Source organism: Larus michahellis, chromosome 4 (assembly GCF_964199755.1).
Source record: "Larus michahellis chromosome 4, bLarMic1.1, whole genome shotgun sequence".
In the NCBI taxonomy this organism is placed as follows: domain Eukaryota; kingdom Metazoa; phylum Chordata; class Aves; order Charadriiformes; family Laridae; genus Larus; species Larus michahellis.
The window spans coordinates 28,348,679-28,369,745 of record NC_133899.1 but is presented as its reverse complement, the minus strand read 5'-3'; the positions used below and the strand labels follow the sequence as shown (position 1 = coordinate 28,369,745).

General features: G+C 44.2%; 1 protein-coding gene across 3 annotated transcripts; it reads left to right on the top strand.

Annotated features, from left to right (window-relative positions):
• Nucleotides 1-4,157: 4,157 nt before the first annotated feature.
• Nucleotides 4,158-20,401, top strand: LOC141742136 (potassium channel subfamily K member 16-like). Of its 3 annotated transcripts, XM_074583679.1 has the most exons (7): nt 4,158-4,471; nt 6,452-6,572; nt 8,686-8,852; nt 10,435-10,603; nt 11,096-11,256; nt 17,816-17,934; nt 20,227-20,401. In XM_074583679.1, exons 1-6 carry the CDS (start codon nt 4,277-4,279, stop codon nt 17,891-17,893), a joined length of 891 nt encoding a protein of 296 aa, XP_074439780.1. In that variant the 5' UTR covers nt 4,158-4,276; the 3' UTR covers nt 17,894-17,934; nt 20,227-20,401. The 3 variants fall into 3 exon arrangements, with proteins under 3 accessions (XP_074439780.1, XP_074439779.1, XP_074439778.1); XM_074583678.1 differs by lacking the exon at nt 20,227-20,401 and having other exon boundaries at nt 17,816-19,174; XM_074583677.1 differs by lacking the exons at nt 17,816-17,934; nt 20,227-20,401 and having other exon boundaries at nt 11,096-12,018.
• Nucleotides 20,402-21,067: the final 666 nt, after the last annotated feature.

Here is a 21,067-nt window from a genome sequence, read left to right as displayed (position 1 = left end):
TCTCCCTTTTTCCCTCTGCAAGTGTCAACCCAAGTATGAACAAGATGCTGTGTGATGGGACGCTCCTCTCATGTCAGAACAATCTGTAGTGGTTATTAAAGATTCGCAGGCAGGTATGAAGAAACAGACTAATTAAAGATGATGTGTATTCCATATTCCAGAGCTAGAGGAAAACAAAAGGTCACCAATCTTCTGAATGCTTCCTTGCAGTCAAGGGCTTCTGGAAATGGATGAACAAATATCAAACCTGCTATCTTGGAGATGGGGCTAGAGGGAAACCCAGCTTAGTATATATACACTTCAGAGGAGACAGCATGAGGTTTCCTGGCACCTTAACTACCCTAATCAAACCGCTGCAACTGAAGTCAATACCAAAATTCTCACCATCTTCCCTGAGTTTCGTGGTTTTTCCATGCACTTTCCCCTCAGATGTATTGAGGAAAGTATCCATCTGTAATATATTCCTGTCTGCTGTGCATTAAGGAAATGCTGCTTTTGAATATATATAGGGATTTCTCTTGTCTCATAGGGCTGGGAGTCTGAGAGACACAAAAGGGTGAAGCCATAGGTGCCATTATTTGTATAGAAATAGTTTAAAACTGAGGAAGAAACACACCTTCCGCACCCTGTAGCTTCAAAAGAAGTGAAAGGAAACACGACACATCCTGTTTCTACAAAGCTTTTTCCAGTAAGTTTAAAGAAAATCTTTAAACTTTTAAGGATTTGCAAAGCTATTTACCTTCATTCATAGTTTTCCTCTTTTCCTCTGAGGTTAAACAGGTTTATGTGTGAAAGGACAACCTGCACTTGACAGAGTGAAGCCATCTGCCACCTCTTGTTTACACTAGTTCTGTGAAGCTAATCACAGAGTCTCTGCCTTTTCTTGTATTGTCAAAGTCAATAAAAACAGAAAGGCTTGAAGACCAGAGTAAGTGGCACATTTTAAATGCTTCTTCAAAGGCTGATTTGCTTTACCGTTTTGTCATGATTAAAGTAGGGCATCTACTGAAATAACAAAGCAAATGTGCACAAACCAAAGGAAAATCTAAGGCCAAGCAAGTTAATCTGAGTGCTAAGAATGTCTATGGTACAGCCAAGCTCAGATCTGCCTGGTATCTGTTCCAAGTCAATATCTTCATTCAAGGACTTTGCTCTCCTACCCTGCAAATTCTTCTCAATGGCAGCCAAATTCTCATTGAAGCTGATGGGAACAAGCTCTGACACTTATATAAGTGACTTCCAAATCCATGAGAACCATCCTTCTGAAATCATTAGAGGCAACATTACTGTAGGTAAATCATAGAATCATTTAGGTTGGAAAAGATCTTTAAGATCATTGAGTCCAACCATTAACAGAACACTGGCAAGTTACCATTAAACCAAGTCCCTACACACCACGTTTACATATCTTTTAAATACCTCCAGGGATGGTGACTCAACTAGTTCCCTGAGCAGCCAGTTCCCATGCCTGAAAACCCTTTTTGTGAATAAATTTGGTGAATTTCCAATCTAAAACCAATCTGATTTATGAATATCCAATCTAAACCTCTCCTACCATCACCTGAGACCACTTCCTCTCTTTCTACTGCTTGTTAATAGGGAGAAAAGACCCACCTCGCCACAGCCTCCTTTGTCTGCCTATTTGTCTCTCAGTGGCAGTAACAGTGAATGACCCCAAGGTTCTTCATGTCTTAATGCATTCCTAGGATCTATTTTTTTCTGACATGACCAGATGATGAGTACAGAAGAATGTTTGCAAAGAATCACTAATGATTCTGATTCTGAGTCTGCCTGGATTGTTCCCTAATCATTCCCTGGAGTGTTTCCCATGAAACTCTTGGCTCCCTTAGGAGAGGACTCCACTCAGTGGCTGAAAATCTCTGTGCCTTTCCAAGACTTTGATGACTCATCCTCCCCAAGCACAAACGTACCGATAGACCCACTCAAAAGCACATATGCATTGGTTCTGGCTTGGAGTATGACTACACCCTCCTTCATCATGGCATTTGTCAGGACTTCTTAGTTAAGTTGTGGTTTCTATGAGGTATTGATATATCTCCTATGTGGTGAGTGCGCAGCTGTGCCTTCATCTTTCCACCAACCTACGAGATCTCAAATGAACTCTAATAGTCCTTCTCTGTACTGTTCACCTGCCTCAAGGCTCCTCATAGAAATCCTTATATCAAGGTCCTTCAGGCAGCCTGGGGTCCCTGGTTTAAGAACAATGAGATGTCCATGACTTCCTATGTTCCAGGGAATATCATGTAAGAGAGACTTAGCTTTTCATGAAGAAATAATTGGCCATATCACTGTATGTTAATAACCTGTTTGACTAACATGATCTCATCCTAAGACAAGGTGACCTGCTTAGTGGATGAGGGAAAGACTGTGGATGTTATCTGCCTTTGACACCATTTCCTACAGCATTGTCCTGGAGAAATTGTCTGCTCATGGCTTGGACAGGTGCACTCTTTGCTGGGTAGAAAACTGGCTGAATGGCTGGGCCCAAAGAGTGGTGGTGAATGGTGTTAAATCCAGTTGGCTGCTGTCCACAAGTGGTGTTCCCCAGGGCTCAGTATTAGAGCCGGTTCTGTTTCATATCTTTGTCAATGATCTAGACGAGGGGATCAAGTGCACACCAGTAAGTTTGTAGGCAACACCAAGATGGGCAGGAGTGTTGATCTGCTTGAGGGTAGAAAGGCTCTGCAGAGGGATCTGGACAGGCTGGATCGATGGGCCGAGGCCAATGGTATGAGATTCAATGAGGTCAAGTGCCGGGTCCTGCGCTTGGGTCACAACAACCCCATGCAATGCTACAGGCTTGGGGAAGAGTGGCTGGAAAGCTGTTCGGCGGAAAGGACCTGGGAGCGTTGGCCAATGGCCAGCAGCATACCCAGGTGGCCAAGAAGGCCAATAGCATCCTGGCTTGTATCTGAAATAGTGTGGCCAGCAGGACTAGGGAAGCGATCATCCCCCTGTACTCGACACTGGTGAGACACCACCTTAAATAGTGTGTTCAGTTTTGGGCCTCTCACTATAAGACAGACATTGAGATAATGGGGCGTGTCCAATGAAGGGCGACGAAGCTGATGAGGGGTCTGGAAAGCAAGTCTTATGAGGAGTGCCTGAGGGAACTGGGGTTGTTTAGCCTGGAGAAAAGGAGGGTGAGGGGAGATCTTATCGCTCTCTACAACTACCTGAAAGGAGGCTGTGGCAAGGTGGTTGTCAGCCTTTTCTCCCAATTAACAAGCAATAGAAAGAGAGTAAGTGGCCTCCGGTTGTGGCAGGAGAGGTTTAGATTGGATCTTAGGAAAAATTTCTTCACCAAAAGGGTTTTCAGGCATGGGAACTGGCTGCTCAGGGAACTAGTTGAGTCACCAACCCTGGAGGTATTAAATACATGTAGACGTGGCACTTAGGGACAAGGTTTAGTGGTGGAGTTGACAGTGTTGTTTTAATGGTTGGCCTCAATGATCTTAAAGATCTCTTCCAACCTAAACGATTCCATGATTCTTTGGCTCTATGAATATGATGGCATAACGTTTTTTTTTATCCATGTAATTGTGCATACGTTGACACTGTAATGTCCTCTCTTGAATACACTGGATAGGAAATGTTGGCAGAAGAATCTGTCCAGGCCTGGAACATACACAGCCTGCAACCGGTTTTTCTCTATGTCCAAGTTTTTCCTGTGAGCTGTTGTGGCAAGGCTGCATGACCCTGCCCTGCACAGCAAGTGGACAGGAGAACATCCCAGCTGAATTTCCCTGAAGCTACCCCTGAACATCGTGCAAGAAGGGGTTTCTGGGGTTATCGGGGGGTTGCCCCGGAGTCCGGTTCTTGGAGTTAGCAGGAGGCAGAGGAGGGAAATAATGTTTTTCCAAGCAAGCTCCCCTGTGGGCTCTTTGCAGGCTATCCTCACCTGTCCCCAGAGCCTCTTGGTCAGGAGATGGCCACCTGCCAGCTCCTCACATCCTGACCCACTTTTCCTGAGAACTGAGCAAGGCAGAGTTTCACAGACAAGAGGAAATCTCTAAACAGCATGCAGCCCAGAGAGTGGAAAGTTTTTTTGTGGGGGTTGGGTTTGTTTGTTTTTTTTTTTCCCAACTTCCCCATTAATGTATTTGACAGCTCGCTGCCCCTGTCAGCGCAGGATCCCAGAGGAAACTGGAGCTGGGAGGGCTCTTCCTGCCTGGGGAAGGCTTCCCAGGAGTGCGAGGGGTTTACCAGTCGCCACCTTTCACTCCCTGTCCCTTGCTGTGTCCCACCAAAGGCCATGTGCAGTGGCAAGCTGCAGACGGGCTTGCTGGTGGCCGGCTACTTTGTCTACCTGTTGGTGGGTGCTGCTGTGTTCCAGGTGCTGGAGAGGACTGCTGAGAAGCAGGAGAAAATGGCTGCTGCCCAGATGAAGGAGGCTTTTCTGCAGAACTTCACTCACCTCACGGTGGCGGAGATGGAGCAGTTTATGAAGGTAAGTGCCAGTCCTGCAGAAGCCCTTTCTCCCTCCTGTTTCCCCATCAGATGTTGTTTCCTACTCAGCCTTGCTACACAGATAACTTCCACTGCATTCCTACTGATGTGGTCATTTGGATGATTTCAGCAAACCCCTAGCCTGCTCTCTGGTCTGAGCGCACAGGTCACACTGATGGTAAATACAGCTTGTGCAGCTTGGCAGAACCTTGTGTGTTAGCTATTAACAGTCCCCATCCTGCGACATCCCAAATCTTCGGGGTTTTGCCTCCTGTTGATTCGGATTTTGGTGGGACTGTGCTCATCTACCATGGGTGGCATGGCAGGAGAAATGAGGCCGTTTGAAATGAATGGGCATGGTTGCCGCTTACAACAGTGTCAGAGGTAGCAAAAAGGAACGATATGTCAAGGTCTGAAATAATCTGTTGGGTGAAAAAAAGAAGCCCAGATCACTACAAGCAGGGTAGCATAGTCAGGGTTTACTTTTTGAAGATGCTGCAGAAGTGATACAGGTAGCCTGGCCAAGGGAAAGGTGTTTCTGGTCACAGCACAGGAAGCCGAGAATGAATACGGTTGTCTCTTCATCTTTGGTATTACCTAGCTCTATCTGCTACAATGCAGAAGAAAATGGGGAGTGCAAATAGCCTTGCTGTAAGCATTGCCGCGTGGGAAATTAAGGGAGCTCTTAATGGGCCAGTTTGTAGGTTAAGGAAAAGAGGGGAAAGCTGGTATTTCTAATGACACAACCGGCGATCCAGCCCCCAGTTCACATATGCATGCACACTCTTCACCTTGGAATTTTTTTGTGGGTAAGGGAGGACCAAAAAAAAGAGGAACTTTACAAGACAGTGAAATCTTTGTGCAAAGGCTGTGGAATGATTTCTGTTAGTCTTGATTTTCCGGAACACCAGCAGAAAAGATAGGGAGGAAGCCGGGGGGAGGGGGGGGAGACTTTTCTGGTGCAGTTCATTCCAGCTTGTGTCTTGCCTCTGGCAGGGCTCAGCCCTGGTTTTTATCTAGGCTGTTTGTAGCCTGCCTTCCAGATGTCCAGTCCAATGTTCTCTGTTTGCTAAAGGCAGGGACAGCTGGATACTGTTTGGGGTTTTCTTAATTATTTTTTTTTAACTCAAAAAAAAATAACAGCACTTAAAACCAAGGAAGAAGGGAAGAGTCTGAAAATGCATATCATGATAGATGAAAGGGTTAGAGGGGCTTGGAAGAAAAATCCAGTCAAACTCCCTGTGGCAGGACAGTCTCAACTCAACCCAAACCATCTCTGACAGATGTTCATCTAACCTCACCTTAAAGGCCACATTGTCAATATGTGCATGCATGTTCATGTATGCAGTTTGGAGAAGAGTGTATATGTCAGGCTGAATTCTGATTGTGGTTGCCCCAAAAGTTAAAGCTTTGCAAATCAGACTTTTTCTGAATTTAAAACTGTGACACTAATCACAATACAGCCTTAAAATGAAATTCTCTGTTTATGATGTCACACGTACCCTGCTATAACTCACTGATGCCCTCCTGGGAGGGATCAGAGTAGCTGCTCAGTACACTTGCATACAGGTGAGTGATTAGATCCTGGATCCACCACTGTCATCTCAAGGGCAAACTCAAAGCCAGCAACCAGCCACCCCATCCCTTAAGCCAGTAGGCTGTCTTGCTCTGCCACGTCCTGTCATCTATAGGATCATTTTTTCCGAAGTACTTAGTCTAAAAGAATTGAGGTCCTTGATCACGCTAAAAGAAACAAGTTCTAACACCCACTAGACTAGTCAGGATGAACAGGGCAAAAGGCTAACACTGCCTGGACTACCCAGCCTGGAGGTAAAGGTGTGAATAGTGTCAGAGTATTGCTGAGGACAAGTGAGTAGTATTCAAAGGAAAGGAGCAGTAGTTGGCTAAATCTGTAGCATCTTTGCAGCAAGTGGTTGAGAAAAGCAGCCATGTTGATATCAAACTTTGCCTTCCCTTACAGAACCTAACCGAAGCCATTCAGAATGGAGTATACCCTGTTGGAAATGAATCACAGATTGAAGACAGCAGCTGGGATTTCAGTAACTCCTTCTTCTTTGCAGGCACAGTCGTCTCCACAATAGGTAGGTCTAACTCTTTCCATGTATATGTGGCTTTGTGTGTGTGATGCTTATCATGTCTGATTATTAGAACCTGAATGGATAAAACTGTCAAATACAAAAACTCCAGCCCTCTGATTATTAGAACCTGAATGGATAAAACCGACAAGTACAAAAACTCCAGCCCTTCATTGTCATGGGTGGTAAGCAGCAACAGACTTAGTCCTGAGACCTCATCACTGCGCAGCTCTTTGCGCATTATTTTGGCTTGTGAAATACCAGTGGCTTTTCATATTATTTCCCACTTGTTTCTTCTTTTTCAGCCATCCATTAAAATGCTCCCTCTGCTGCCAGTTGTAGGTGGGAGATAAACTTCACTTTTCTGGTCTTTATTCTAAGGTCAAATAGGTTTTAAATCCGAGAGTGCTGTAAAGCATAAAAGAATGTTAGGAAATAACTGAACTCTGCTGGGGCACAGGCACTGTCTCAATAACCTGTGTTAAGCTGTTAATGTACATATTGAATTAGTAATATGCCAGGAGGAAAAAAATGGGAAGGAGGCAAGGTAAATGCTGAAACTTTTACACTGCTGCTTCAAGCTGTTCTGACTTTTTCAGAGGCTGCCTGCCCCTGCCTGCCTCTCCCTTTCTCTCAAATATGCATCCCAAACAGTGCAGGCCTGCCAAATTTAAGTATAAAATCCACACTGTTAGCTCCTGCTTCACACTCTCATGCAGTGAAAGTCAAATCTATGATTTCACAGAGTGAAGCTGAGGCCTCACTCCCACTGCACCCTCAGCACAGCTGCTCCACTGATCTGTGAGTGTGACGCGTCACAGGGGCCCCAGTGGTGTCCCAGCATCATGGCAGGTGTATAGGTGTTGCATGAACCCATGTGGAGACCTCCTGCTGCACAAGAAAGAAAGGCTTCTGACCCATCACATGAACAACAAGTGTTCCATGGTTACAACATTCGCATATCAATAAAGCTTCCCTAGTTTGTCAGCACCCTGCTACTAGCCAATCCACTCCTTGCCACCACCTGTATTGTATTTTTTCATTACAGCATTTCTCTGACAAACAAATCAGTTGCCTCCCATCAAATTTGTTTCCCTAATGAGGCAGTCAGGCTGTCCCAGGAAAAGCGCAACTTTGCCTGTTTATCTGCACCTTTGCCACAGAGGTCTGTTGTGAAGTACACCAAGTACTTCCACTCATCTTCACACGGTTTTGTGATGAAAATGGAATATTTCTGCAACAGGGAGCATAAGACAGCTCAAGCATTTGAGGGCTTAGTAGTCAATAAATCACTCGGCTGTTTTATTTGCCTATTCCCCAAAGAAAACATTGCATTTTCCAAGTAATGGATGTCTTGAGATGAACTGTGCTTGGGAAAGTGCCTTTTCTCAGAATCACTGACAGAGTAAGGACATCCACAAAGCACAGGACTCTTGCACTCAGGGATGTACCTCATGGGGTCTAAGAGGAACAAAGTCTCCCATCCATTAAAGAACATGTTTGGAGTTCTGTAGCCATTGTTCTACTACTTAGATAAATCCTCTTTTAGTAGGACTTTAAGACAAATATCTCTCTGGCATAAATAAATCAGCCACCAGTAAGGTCTGGACTAATTAGCATCATCTATTCTAATGCATGCTGCGCTGCCTGCAGGACTGGAGCCTGTATCTGGACATACCAACTCACTGGCATTTAGCCAGGGAGGTCACTAACACACAGGCAGATTGACAAGAAGCTAGAGATGGCTATATGTGATTCTGACATAGCAAACAGTGTGGGACTGCAGCCTTGACATCTTCCAGGTCCCCAGACTTCTGGTTTCTGTCTTCCCATGTATTTGTCACTGGACAGAGCATGTTTGCCATGACTGCTTTTAGATTGTGCTTTCATTCCCACTAAGGGTGGGTTGGGAGCACACAGGGCTCTCTGCATCTCCCAACACATGCAGCGCGAATCACTTAATCTACTTACTGCCTTTTTCAGAGAAAAAAGAGTGCATGTAGACTGAGAAGTGTTAGCCGTATCTTTTGGGGTCAAAGGCAGGCCATGTTGGTGTAGGTGTGAAAGTAGACTGCTCCAGTTCTCTGGAATATCTCCTCTGAACCATCTTTTTTCATAGGCTATGGCACACTACGTCCTAAAACTGCTGGGGGCCAGATCTTCTGTGTCTTCTTTGCTCTGTTTGGAATACCTCTGAATATTGTTTTTCTGCACCGTGTCGGTAAGATGCTCTCCCTGCTATGTAAAAAGCTGGGGGAATTCCTGCACGAAAAAGGAATGAGAAAGGTACTTGGTTTTACTTACTCAGGCATGTTTATATGCTCATTTCTAGTTTTTTTTTTCTCAAGATATATACTGGCATTATCCTCTATTATATTTTTTCTAATGCTGTGTTAGACGTTGTGCTAGGAAAGGGAAAGACACATTCTTCACTTGCAGAGCTAAACAGACGAGGCAACCATAGAGGAGATATTCAGAGAAAGGGATAAATTTTGTCTACCAATTTAAATGGCAGACATCCAGCCCCCTTCAGCAATCAATGGAGAGAGCGGGCGCCTCATTCCACTTCTCTAGACACTTATCTCAGGAGCTAACATTCTAGGGAAGCACCTGTCTCCCTTTATAACCAGTAAAGAGAGGATCATTAAGCATCTCATCTTGAGGTAGCAAAAAGCAGATGAGCTGTAAAAAGCAGATGAGCTGTAAAAAGCTGTAAAAAGTAGGTGAGCTGTAGGAGTTGCAATGGACATTGACTCAATGACTAGTGTGTCTCCCCTCCTTGTTCATTATACAGTCCTTTAATCCCTCTCCTCCCTTGACTTGACAGAAAGGAAACTTCAGGCTGAAGTTGCCTATTTGAACCCATCTGCTGAAAGATGAGGAGGCACCTGTAAAGGCCTGGAGACAGGACGTGTCTTGCCTGGTTATGCCCCAATTTATTTGCAGCTCTTCCCCTTCTCTCACCTCTACTGAGGAAGTCAAAATAGCTTTTCAGTGTCTCCTCCTGTAATTCTCTTTCCGGACAAGGTATGAATGCTACAGAGAACCCTGTTCAAATTGCTAGATTTCTCCCCACGTCTGGTGAACTTAAATAGAACATAGGACTTGATCAGATATAGACTCAGAACATGTGTAATGCATGAAGGCATGAAAAATTATCCAACAGTTACCATTAATTTCCAGACAATCAGGACTTATAAAATCCTGTACATAAACTATATGTGTGTCTGGCTGATAAATCTTAATATATAGCAAGTCTTTTTCTCCAGTCAAGGCTTCTTCATGACTGCTGGGAAGTAGGATGGTTCAAAAGTCACTGTTCAGGCACTTCTTCATCAGAAGATCATTTGTTAAATGTCTTCTTGTAGTGATGTATCCACTGGGTAGGAGACAAGTTGTGGCACCAATGCAAGACTCTTGAAGATAGTACTGTCAGAAATGGTGTAAATATTTTTTTTTAAAAGTCTTTTTTCCCAGGCAAATTTGAATGTTCTTTACGTGACATACCTGAATATCTAAAAATTAAAAGTGAAGTTGTCTTGTGAAAAGTGGAAACAGTCTGACTCCAGTAAAAGTCATTGGATAGGAATTCATCCTATACTCATGGTCATTGGAGGTTGATACAATCAGGTAAAAGACTACATCTCCCAGGGCTAATGTGGATATGCAACATTCATAATACATAGCTTCCCCCTGCTTCAGAGCAAGGCTAGGGTACTTTCAGAGGAAGAACACTTAATAGAAGTCCTTCAGTTCCTGTGGTCCCAGTAGGTATTCCTAGATAGCCACCCATTTTGAATAGCCATCATTATATATGGCCTGCTAATGTGTCAAATCATGATTATAATTGAATTTGTTTCTTTTTCAGAAGAAGATCAAATTTCTGACCCTTTTGTTCTTCCTGGCAACAGGGATCTTAGTTTTTCTGTGTTTGCCATCAGTCTTCTTCCAGATAACAGAGGGCTGGTCCTACAGTGAAGGAATTTACTTTGCATTTATCACCCTCAGCACCATTGGCTTTGGAGACTATGTAGTAGGTAAGGTTGATTTCAAAAAGGACACACAGCAAAGCAACAGGTTTATGACTGTAATTACCAGGGGTTGACCACACAGGCCACCAACATAGTGTAGAGGAAAATCTTCTGTCTGAGTCTTTGACTGGTCTTTGCCTTGTACAGTTCTGGGGGAAATACTAATTTCTCTGGGACTGCATGTGCTGACAAAAGCACAAATTTGTCTAAATATAATGAAATGTGGTGCTTTGGGGTGCGAAGAAGCCAAGTATTTGGGGGAGGGAAGTGGAAGTGTAGGGGGAGAATTCAAGGAGCCTAGGAATTTGCATATACCAAAAGGGAACCATTTGTGACAGTCGTACAAAATAAGGCATGTGTCCCTGCTTTAGCCACCTAAGACTTATGTTTCAAAGTAAAGAAATAAGTGGTCATGTTTCAGAAGACATGATTTTACACAGCAGACTGAGAGATGGAAATCCCATTCATGGGGGATTCTTTCTGTCCCCTTACCTGCAGGTAAACAGCCTGGCAGGAATTACTTTTCCTACTACCGAATGCTGGTGGCCATTTGGATTCTTTTTGGTCTTGCCTGGATTGCTCTCCTATTTAATTTATTGACGACAGTACTCGAAGATACTGAAAAAATAATCGTCAAGGATCTCTATCAAATTGGAAAGGTGAGTAAGGACAATGAAGCAAGCCAACAAACAAGGTGCTGGCCTGATCAATTTATTCCAGAAGAACTACAACCACCATGTGCTGAAGGGGATGCACAGAAAACTGAGTCCTTACCAGCAGATTCTGAACACAGAGAAAATGAAAAAAATGATTTTTCTTATAGCAAAACTATTGCCATAACATGTGAGGATTGAATTCTTCATTGGAGTGTCGCTAGTGAATTATTCTAAAGGAATTCCCATGGAAATAAAATTTCTCCTACTTTTTTTCTGAGATACAACCTTTCAGAACTCAAGACTGATAGTTACACGAAGCCTGAATATTACCAGTAGGAAATTTGCCCCTCAATTTGTGGTAACAGCCTGAGAAGTGCACTTGTTTTGCAAGGCATTTTTAAGGTGCTTCCACAGAAATGCAGAGGGGAGTCATGGTAGAGCTTGCTGGTTCTATTTGGATTTTGCTGCTTGCAAGAAATCATGTCTCTTCCAGGAACTGACATGCATGAGCTTTTCTGAGGCATTGCATAGCACCTTTGGAAGAAGAAATAAGGGTATACAACTTAACAGATGCCTGACTTGAGCCATCATCTTGGATAAGCTATTGTGATCCAAAAGACACGTTTAAAGGACAAGACCTGGGCTCAGTTCAGAGACACTAGAGCATCTAATGGACAGGGTTAGAAAAGGGTTAGCGTATTAGAAATTATTAATTCTACCTCTTCCTGATTTATACTAAGATGAATAAAGGTAATTTTACCTTTTATCCCTGTGGCTTTGAAAAACCTTTCTGATGGTGTTTATAAAGAACATACAAACCCATATTTTTAATTCACATTTTATAATAATTCTGTAAGCATTTTATAAGAACAGAGACTGGTTTGAATGGAGGAGTCCTCGCTTCATCGGAGCCTTGCTGCTATGTCTATATTCCATAGGAGCTAAAAAGTCATTTAGAAATTATTCTGTTGTGCTATGCTAAGGTAGCTTTCCAAGTGCGAGTGTTGTCTAAACAGTGCAGCCTTACCTTCAACCAGGTAAAAAAAAGGATGTAAAATCTGAGCATGGTGTTTCAGATGTACTGCCTGGCATACAGGCCATCCATGGGTGAAGACCCTGGGCTTTAAAGGCTCAATATACACGTTAGGTGCTTGTGTGTCTCAAGAGTCAAACCCTGCCCTGAAGTTCTGGCAAAGCTGCTGTGGTAGATACAGTGATAGAAGTGAAAAGTCCCATGGGTGTATATGATTACACTAAAAGTCAGTCTAGTCCAATATTCTGTCTCTGACCATGCCTACTGGCACATGCCTCCAAATAGCCTAAGAATGTGGGAGCTCTGCCGTGATCCTGCACTGGGGTGCAATCCCTCTTCCAGTAGTTGATGGCTCAAAGGCTGCCCAAACAAGAGGCGGTGTCTCTGTACTTCAAAGTCCATGAACTTGCGTGAATGCTGAACTCACATCAGCACCCACAAGACCCACCCAAGGCAGTCCGTAGGTTCAGTACCTGAAGTGCTTCCTTTTGATGGTGCCAAACATGTCACTTGAAACGTTTTCATGATATCCTCAAGTTCCTATTTTGTCAGACAGTGAATAATTGTTCTCGGCTCACCCTCCGGGTGTTAGTTACAACAAGACCAGCCTTTGCCAGAGCTATTCCTGTATGAAAGGGAGAATAAATTACAGCTATAAAGCAATTTTAGGCCATAAAGATGCAATTGGCTTTAAAGTTGAATTCATAACTATTTCAGTCAAACAAAACCACACTTCCCAAAACAGCTCTGCTGGTTCAAGATCTGGCATGAAGACCTGACCAAATATGTACTTTCTTTCCCTCCCCAAATTATTTTCCATTGTTGCCCTCAAGGCTGACTTCTCACCTAATATGTCTTATGCTCAGTAAGCCTTTCTGAGGCAGCAGGAACAAGAACTGACCAAAATCAGGGCAAGGTGGCAGGGGTACTATAGGACACAGTGGTCCTTGTGCAAGCCATGACCCTATTGCTACCACAAGGTGACACCCAAACCAGGCAGAGAAAGCAGCTGGATGGTCGTGGAAAAGAATCTCTTCACTTCTCTGTGTTCTCTCTCACCAAACATGGACTCATATTGTTATTTTCCAGGCATCATTTTTTCTCTTCTGTCTTTTCCCAGCCCTTCCTACAAGGACCATTAACCCCATCCCCAACCTAACAGAGGTACTGTCAGGGCTGGTTTAGGGAGAGGTGGTCCTGCCTTAGGGTGCGATGGCCATTTTGCACAGCCTCTCACAGTTCCTTCCAGCTCAGTTCCTGGTGTTTGATGCTCCCCAGACCCAAGGTGGCAGGAAGAGCCTCTGGGCCAGCCCAACACATGTCTACTTGCTGTCTTTATTGCTGGGGAGAAAGATCTTCCAAGGACATTTTGAAGACAACACACCTCTGAAGGGTTTTCTTCAACTTGTTCCTACTGTACTGCTCCCTGCCATGACAAATAATACAACCCAGCCCTGATACAAGCTGGTGATGTTCCATTGCAACACAGAGCAATCAAGGATGCTTGTTTAGACATTTCAGGAAGGGCAAGAGAGGTAACCCATGGACTCTGCCCATAAACAGCAAGCACAGAGCCAGGCAGTGTCTCTTTGAGCAGAACAGGACAAATTCTCCTTTCTTCACACTGGTGGTTATTTAACAACAAACCGCGAAAGCCAAACACTTGCCGTTTCCAAAAGTCAGTCTGCCCTGTGCAGCTATTGTCATAGGGTGCAGGCAATTCACCTTTTAATTCATCTCCTCTTGCCATGCTCCCCAAGCAAGGATCTGCCTCTCCAGACAAGGCACAGAGGGACTGAACAACTCACACAGGGACAGGGAATGTGGGAAACATGATCCGGGAATGGACAGCCACAGCTGTCCTTCAGGCACCGAGAATTGAGGTGTCTTTTCAGATGTAGATGCCGGCCTGGGAACCGAGAAAACACATCCACAAGCATTAAAAACATAAAAGCTCTCAGGAGAAATTCAGATAACTGCCCTAAGAAAGAAGACTAGCCATTCATAAATCCTGATACCCGTAGAGAGGCCTTTTGAAGCTTCTCATGCTGTCTCGTGGTTGTGTGCAGCAGAACCCCTCCCTTTGCATTTCTGCCAAATTCTGGTAGTTTTACTCTACCTCCTACTGTGCAGTTCAGCTGATGTAGCTGGTACAGCCCTGGCCAGCACAAGTCCCACCCAGGGCAGAAACTTCATCAGTGTGAACCAGAGGAAGCAGTTCATACTAGCTTGCTAAGGGCTAAAACATGCCTCATTCTCAAGAAAGAGGTGGGGATGGGCACTCCAAATTGGTCCAGCAAGGGATCTTGCCTTGTACCTACACTGAAACAGCCTTGTGGAGTTCAGCTGGGGATGCAACTGTGTTCTGTCAGCAAACCATCATGTGAAGGACCCTGACTGGCAGCAAGCACAGTGCTGACAATGGGGTACACTCCTACCACGTGCCCCATGCACCAACTTCTCCCACATAACATCTGCCGCAGGACTGAGGCACACATTCACACCCTCTCTCCTACGGGGAAAGGGATTGATCCAGAAAAAATCTGCAAAATGGCAGGTTTGGGTGCAGGTTTTAGGGCCAGGGTGAGCTGGCCCACTCTGCAGCAGCCTCGAGGGTAGGCAGTGCCTCATGCAGCAGAAAGATTGGAGACAGAAGCTGCAGATACATGGAAGAAAGAACCAACACCAAAGGGTGTGTGGCCCTATCTGCTGGGAAAGGCAAGGGAAAAGCCCAGGAAAGCTGCAAGCCAGGGTGGGAGAGGAATGTTTTTGAATGCGATATTCTTCCTCATGCTTATGCTGAACAATAAAGCTGCCTCCAGAAGGGCTTAGGCACAGCAACAAATCTCTCCAGGGCTGGAGCAAGCAGCCTCTTCCAGCATTATCATCCTCTGAGCACCGCACAACTGCAGCAGATCTTGTCCTCACATCACCCCTGAAAGCGGGAACTGTTGCTTTCTGTGCAGATAGCAGGGGGCCCAGAGAAAATAAACTGTATCACCTGAGCTCATGCATGAGACCTTTGGCAAACACCTGGTTTGGCGCTTTCTCAACCATGACAAGGTGTCCTGGTATTGCATGCTAATAGATTAGAACCAACTAGTGGTTCTCTATTTGTTGAGGTTAAGAAGAACAATCTTGAATTGAGAGCAAAGTTAGAACAGAGCTTCTCCTCCACAGCTGGAGATTTAAAACGGTCCCAAGACTTTTAATTCATGAGTGTAAGCCAAGGTCCAGCTCTTCTTCTGCACGTTCCCCTTGCCCAAGGGACAGAAAACAGGAATAAAATCCATTCCGAAATCCCTGTTCTGGCAATCGGCAAGGTGGCAGCAATCCTCTGGAGATCAGGCAGAGGGGTTCTCCATCTGCATAGCCTGGAGCCTTTCCTGGAAGCTGTTCAAAAGCCCTCGCTGTGACCCAGCCCTACTGCACCACTCAGGGAAATCCAATTTTCACAGAGCAGCCTCCTGTGCAAGTGCCAGCTCTCCCACTGCAGCTTGTTTTCAAATGGGAAACTTTTCCAAGGCAAGCTAAATACTTTCCCATACATTAAACCGGTTGCTGAAAAACTCCAGGACTATGATCGTGAAATATAGTATCTTGGATTAAATGGCAGCAGCAAGTTCCTGCATTCAGTCTGGGCTGCTCCTCGTACATCACCCATGTCTTTGCTGCCAGCTAGCAAAGTGTGCATTTCTGCACTTGAAACCAAGGAAATTATCTTTTGCTCAGAAAGAAGCCCCTCAGACATTCAACTGCATCCAGAGAGAACAGGAGAAACTACACTTTGATCTGTCTTTATTTAGCATATGGGATTGTTTAGGGGTCTTTTGAGGTCTCCTTCAATTAATAGCTGGTTCATTTGGAGAGATTATTTTTTTTCTGGAAGCAGAGAGACTACTCAAAGCAGTGGAAGAGTTTGGCTAATGTAACATCATTTAGCCAGTGGGATAATTTTTTTACAGAAACCACTAAACATGGGCCACACACGCTATTTTCCACTGCATCACACTTGGACATGTGCTTTCTCGCCTGACTTATGATAACAGACACTGGATCCAGCTCAGAACTGGTTGAACAAACATAACTAATCACTCTCCAAAGGCCTCCAAAGGTTCTCCACCCCTCACCATCTCACCCGAAGAAACAAAAAAATCAGATTTTGGTGTCAGCCAAGTCCCCTTGTACCATTCCAGCAGGATTCAAAGTAGTCTTGAAAATTTCCTGCAAGGTTTTATAGCGGCTCTCACACTGTATGGAAAGAGGATCCCTGGCATGTGTGGCTGAGGACCGGCCTGGGGCAACATTGCTGGTTCCATGCTAGCAAAGTTCACATTTAGCTTTTCTGGGGCTAAAAGGTTGGAGGGGGGGTGGGCAAAAATGCTGCTCTCCAGAGAACCTTGTCTGTGCTTTTGTATCCCCATAGCCAGCCTCATTTCCACCTCAGGCTATGAACTCAAACAGCTCCAAACCTGCTTAGAAAATTCAGCATTTTCTATCACGAGGGATTCTGGTCTTGATTAGAGTAATTCTCTACCAGAGGTTTGGAAAGGTTCATTTTGCTCAGTTAAAGTTAGGTCAGTTATTGAATCCATTTAATTACCAGTTCAACATGATTTAGGAGACGTGTCTCCTGAATAAAGACTTTCCAAATTTCTCTTTCAGTTATTCTCACATATGTGGTTGGAAACCATAGCTGTACTTTTGTGGTGAGATGCTGAAGCATGAAATAATACAACCCCAGAAAGAGAGACATACTGATAAGCAGAATGATAACAATAACAAGCATGCGCCATTGAAAAATGGAGGTACAACTTACAGTTTAAGTTAATGGCTTCCTTGAGAGGGATTAGCCAGAAAGATGCTGATATTCTCAAAGAACAAACGTGGTTTAAGGTGAATGCAGCTTCTCAAAGTAAAAGATGATTGTACACCATAGCAAGGCAGAAAGAAAATCATGTATCAAGACCAGAAAAGAACATAAATCAGAATTTTTGCTGAAAATGCCCCAGAATTCAGAGTTCTGTTCATTTAAATGACTCATTGAGTGCTTTAAAAATGAGGTTAAGGTCTTAAATTTAAAACGCTTTTGGAAATTTATTAGAAAACAAGGATGAAATGTAAGCAGAGATCTGTCTATTATCAACTAAAAAAAATCCAGGCATTCATCTAAAAATATACTACATACTGGCTCAGAACAAGAAAGATGCAAGAAGCCCAGGATAGGCACCTTCCAATTGCTAGACAACAATTTTCCCTATTCAAGCAGTCTGCCTCTTCACCAAACATGCAGGAGCTATTCAGCATCTATTGTGCAAGTCTGTTGCAACAAAAATGATGGGGTTAGGGCATGTATATTGCCCAAAAGTGAAAAGCCCAAAATAAATCAATCACGGAGATTAAATGCTCATCTCTGCAGAACTTTGTCCAGTTTCCCAGTTGCCAGTATAAAATTCCAATACATAAACGTTTTTTATTAGATTTCTTTTCCTTTTTTCCTTTCCTTCCTTATTTCTTTCTTCCTTACAGACCTCAAGTTGCTGGTGGGATGAAGAATGCATGCAGCAGAGCTCACTACAGTCCCAGAAATGCTTCGGCAGCTCCTAGAGAAACATGTCATAGCAGCAAGGTCTACAAAGTGCTTAAAAGTTGAGTGTAACAGCAGCAGTGGTAGCACAATTTGGTGATGCCAAATAGCCAAAAATTGCCAGGAGGAAACCAAAAAGAGGAATTCCCAGCAGTAGTTGTAAAAGTCTATTCCTTGCTTGCAGTAGGTGTCTGAGCAAAAGCCTGAATACAAGCTGCCCAGGCTCTTTGCTCAAACGCAGCTCATTTGTAGTGCTAGGGTTTGGTAACGACACTTCCCAGACATCATGCCACAGCCCTCTGCTGGGGCTCAACCTGTCTTGGTAAACCAACTCGTTAAAGTGGAAAACATCCTCTTAGGATGCAAGTGTTAAGGGAGAAGCACAATTTCTGGAGCATGACAATTTGCATCCTGGCATTTGTAGTAATAAACAGTAATAAATCATACCAGAGTGGGTAGGGCTTTGGTGTAGTGGCCAGGGTGCCTTACAGCTACAATTCTGGGAAGTTAAAAGAATGACTGGAAATTTCCATATAAAGGGCCTTGCTTTGGCACAGTTTTCTCACTTAATATGGCTCATGGGCTAAAAACCCCAAAGCCCTTACTTACCTCATAGATGCCAAAAAGCAGAGAAGTGAGTTACAGAAATGTTGTCACTCCACCACCAGTACCACCTGTCTTATGTGGTGACAGCATGGCAAGGAGAGGTGGCACAGAGAAGGAGGACAGGCAGAGCATTCTTCCCTATGGGATTATGGATATCGGCTCATTTTTGGGGTTAGCAGTGTAAGACAGCCTGCATTGTAGGTCAACCCCCATTATGAACATCATCAATGCTCCAGATGTCCATCAGCTGAGACAGCAAATCCATTTTCCATAATCTGAAAGCCTAATTCAGTTTTCCCTAACTTTTAAACTTGGTCAGATCACAGCTTGTCTTGTGTCCAGACCTGCCTTATTTGAGTTTGGGCTCCTGTCTACTGACCATATCATGACCAGATGTCAGTAACAGAGGGAACCAAAGCAAACATGCTAAATGCTACCCAAATCAGCAACAGGATTTCAGCAAATATATCCAGACAATTAGGCATGACCGAGGGTCAAATCACACTGGCAGAGCATGATAGCCAAAAGGTACTTCTTACAAAATGCAACCACAAAGATGAACTGTCGTGGTTTTGGCGAGACTGGCCAGTGACGGATGACAGATGCTTTCCCCCACTGCTCACTTGAAGGAGAGGAGGAGGAGAGATAAAGAGATTTACGAGTTTAGAAGGACTAAACTACTTTAATGAAATATTAATAATAAAATAAAAATGAAATAATGAAATAGATACAATACATACAAAACTGTATCAGACTCCTAGGATGATGTCACCGGCAGGCTCTGGGGAAGTCCCAGACTGGACTCAGTGACGGATGGGAACTAGATTCCAGATCTGGAATCAGGAATGCACAGATCGGGATCAAAGGCAGATGAACAGACAGAGTCTTGAAGAAAGAGGGCTGACCCTTTGATCCCTCAACTTTTATACTGAGCATGGGGCAGATGGGAGTGAATACCCTGTTGGTCAGTTTGGGGTCAGCTGTCCTGTCCAGTCCTCCCTGCAGGTGTGACCCCCTAAACTTTTCCATTTCCGACCCTCCAGTGGGGCAAATAATGAAGTTATCTGACCTTGGTTGTTATAGCAATAAGTATAAGCAAGAGCCTCTCTGCTTACCATCCCTTGGCATCAACTATAAACATAGTTACGATGAGAACGAACATGCTGTTAATTTCAGAGAGTTAGAAGAGGCCTAGCTAAGAAGTAAAATTACTGAACAGAAAGTTGGTTCTGTTTTACCTCAAACCAGGACATCAGCAAAAAGCCATGTAAAAATAACTGCACGCACACTGTCGCAGCACAGCCTCCAGATGTCAGCATCAACCCAAGCAAGAGAGAGGCACAGCGCAAATGGTGCAGAAAAACCCCACTTGCAGGCTAGGCCTTCAGAAACACTCTCCTGCAGTCCCTGCTCTCCTGCCTGGGGTGGATAGACAGACAGACAGACACGAGGGTTTCCAACTCACCTGGAAAAAGCGCTCAGTTCACAGACAAACCCAAAAGATATAGTTTGTAGCCGTGCACGCAAGTGTTTTACTTATACTGATGTAGACCACATGTGCGTGTAGATGCTCATCACCTATATATATACCTGTCAGAAATAGATAGATAGACAGACAGACAGATAGATAAATATAACTTTTGGTGTTAAGAATAAAAGGCTCTTTGCCAACAGTTTTACATGAAGGCAAAAGCAAAGTATGTCCTCTAGCCCCTTTCCTAACCATATGCATATTGATCTCTTCCAGTACACATTCCTGTTTGCCAGTGCAGCTGATGAGCTGAGAAACACAGCAATCAGCCCAAGATGCAGGATCTGAGAATATAAGCACGGGTCAGAACCCCAGTGGTGTAAGGCAGCATGCCTTCAAGTCTATGTATTAAGGTCTGCGTTAACTGATCAAAAAATTGGTTGTCTCCTCTGTTCTGCTTGGCCTGTTAAATTCATTTTATGCCAGTCTTTTAGCAATGTAAATTTGCCTCTTAGCAAAAGGCTTTAAAAAATCCCATCTCTGCCTCTTCTTCCTCTTACCTCTACCATCTCCTTACAGCCCACAAGATTTAAATGCATTCAAAATTTATTGGGATAGGAAAAGGCCCCAAATTCTGCTCAAAGCAGGCATTACTTTGTCCCTGTCACAGTGTGGAGCTGTGACACAAAGTCACAACTACAGCAGCACGGCCCCTGATGCCAAGCATTGAGGCAGCAGAGGTATGAGACCCAAGGGAGACTGCTGATCACCTTTCCACAGGCTGCAGAGGGGCGCTCGGGGTGGCAGAAAGCATCCTCCAGCCTAACCTTGCACCTGCAGATAACTGCGGGAGATACAGGGGCTCTTAATTTAAACACATGCTCTCCCTTAACACCAGATTAAAAAAAAAAATATGAAGGAGATGTCAGATTCTCCAGCTCTTGTAAGGCACAGAGGTATTGTTTTTACATGAATAGATCCTCAAGATCCTCCTGCACCAAAGTTTTCATCCTAAAATGAAGGGCTGCACGTAGCAAAGTTTGAGCAGGGCCGGGAGGGATCGTGACACAGAAGATTAATGGATCTCTTCCGGCCATAGATTGTCAGTTAAGTCAAG

Coding starts and splice junctions, on each gene's coding strand:
- LOC141742136 (XM_074583677.1), top strand. CDS start 4,277: ATGTGCAGTGGCAAGCTGCAGACGGGCTTGCTGGTGGCCGGCTACTTT. Junction 8,853..10,434: donor ACGAAAAAGGAATGAGAAAG/GTACTTGGTTTT, acceptor TTTCTTTTTCAG/AAGAAGATCAAATTTCTGAC. Junction 10,604..11,095: donor CTTTGGAGACTATGTAGTAG/GTAAGGTTGATT, acceptor CCTTACCTGCAG/GTAAACAGCCTGGCAGGAAT.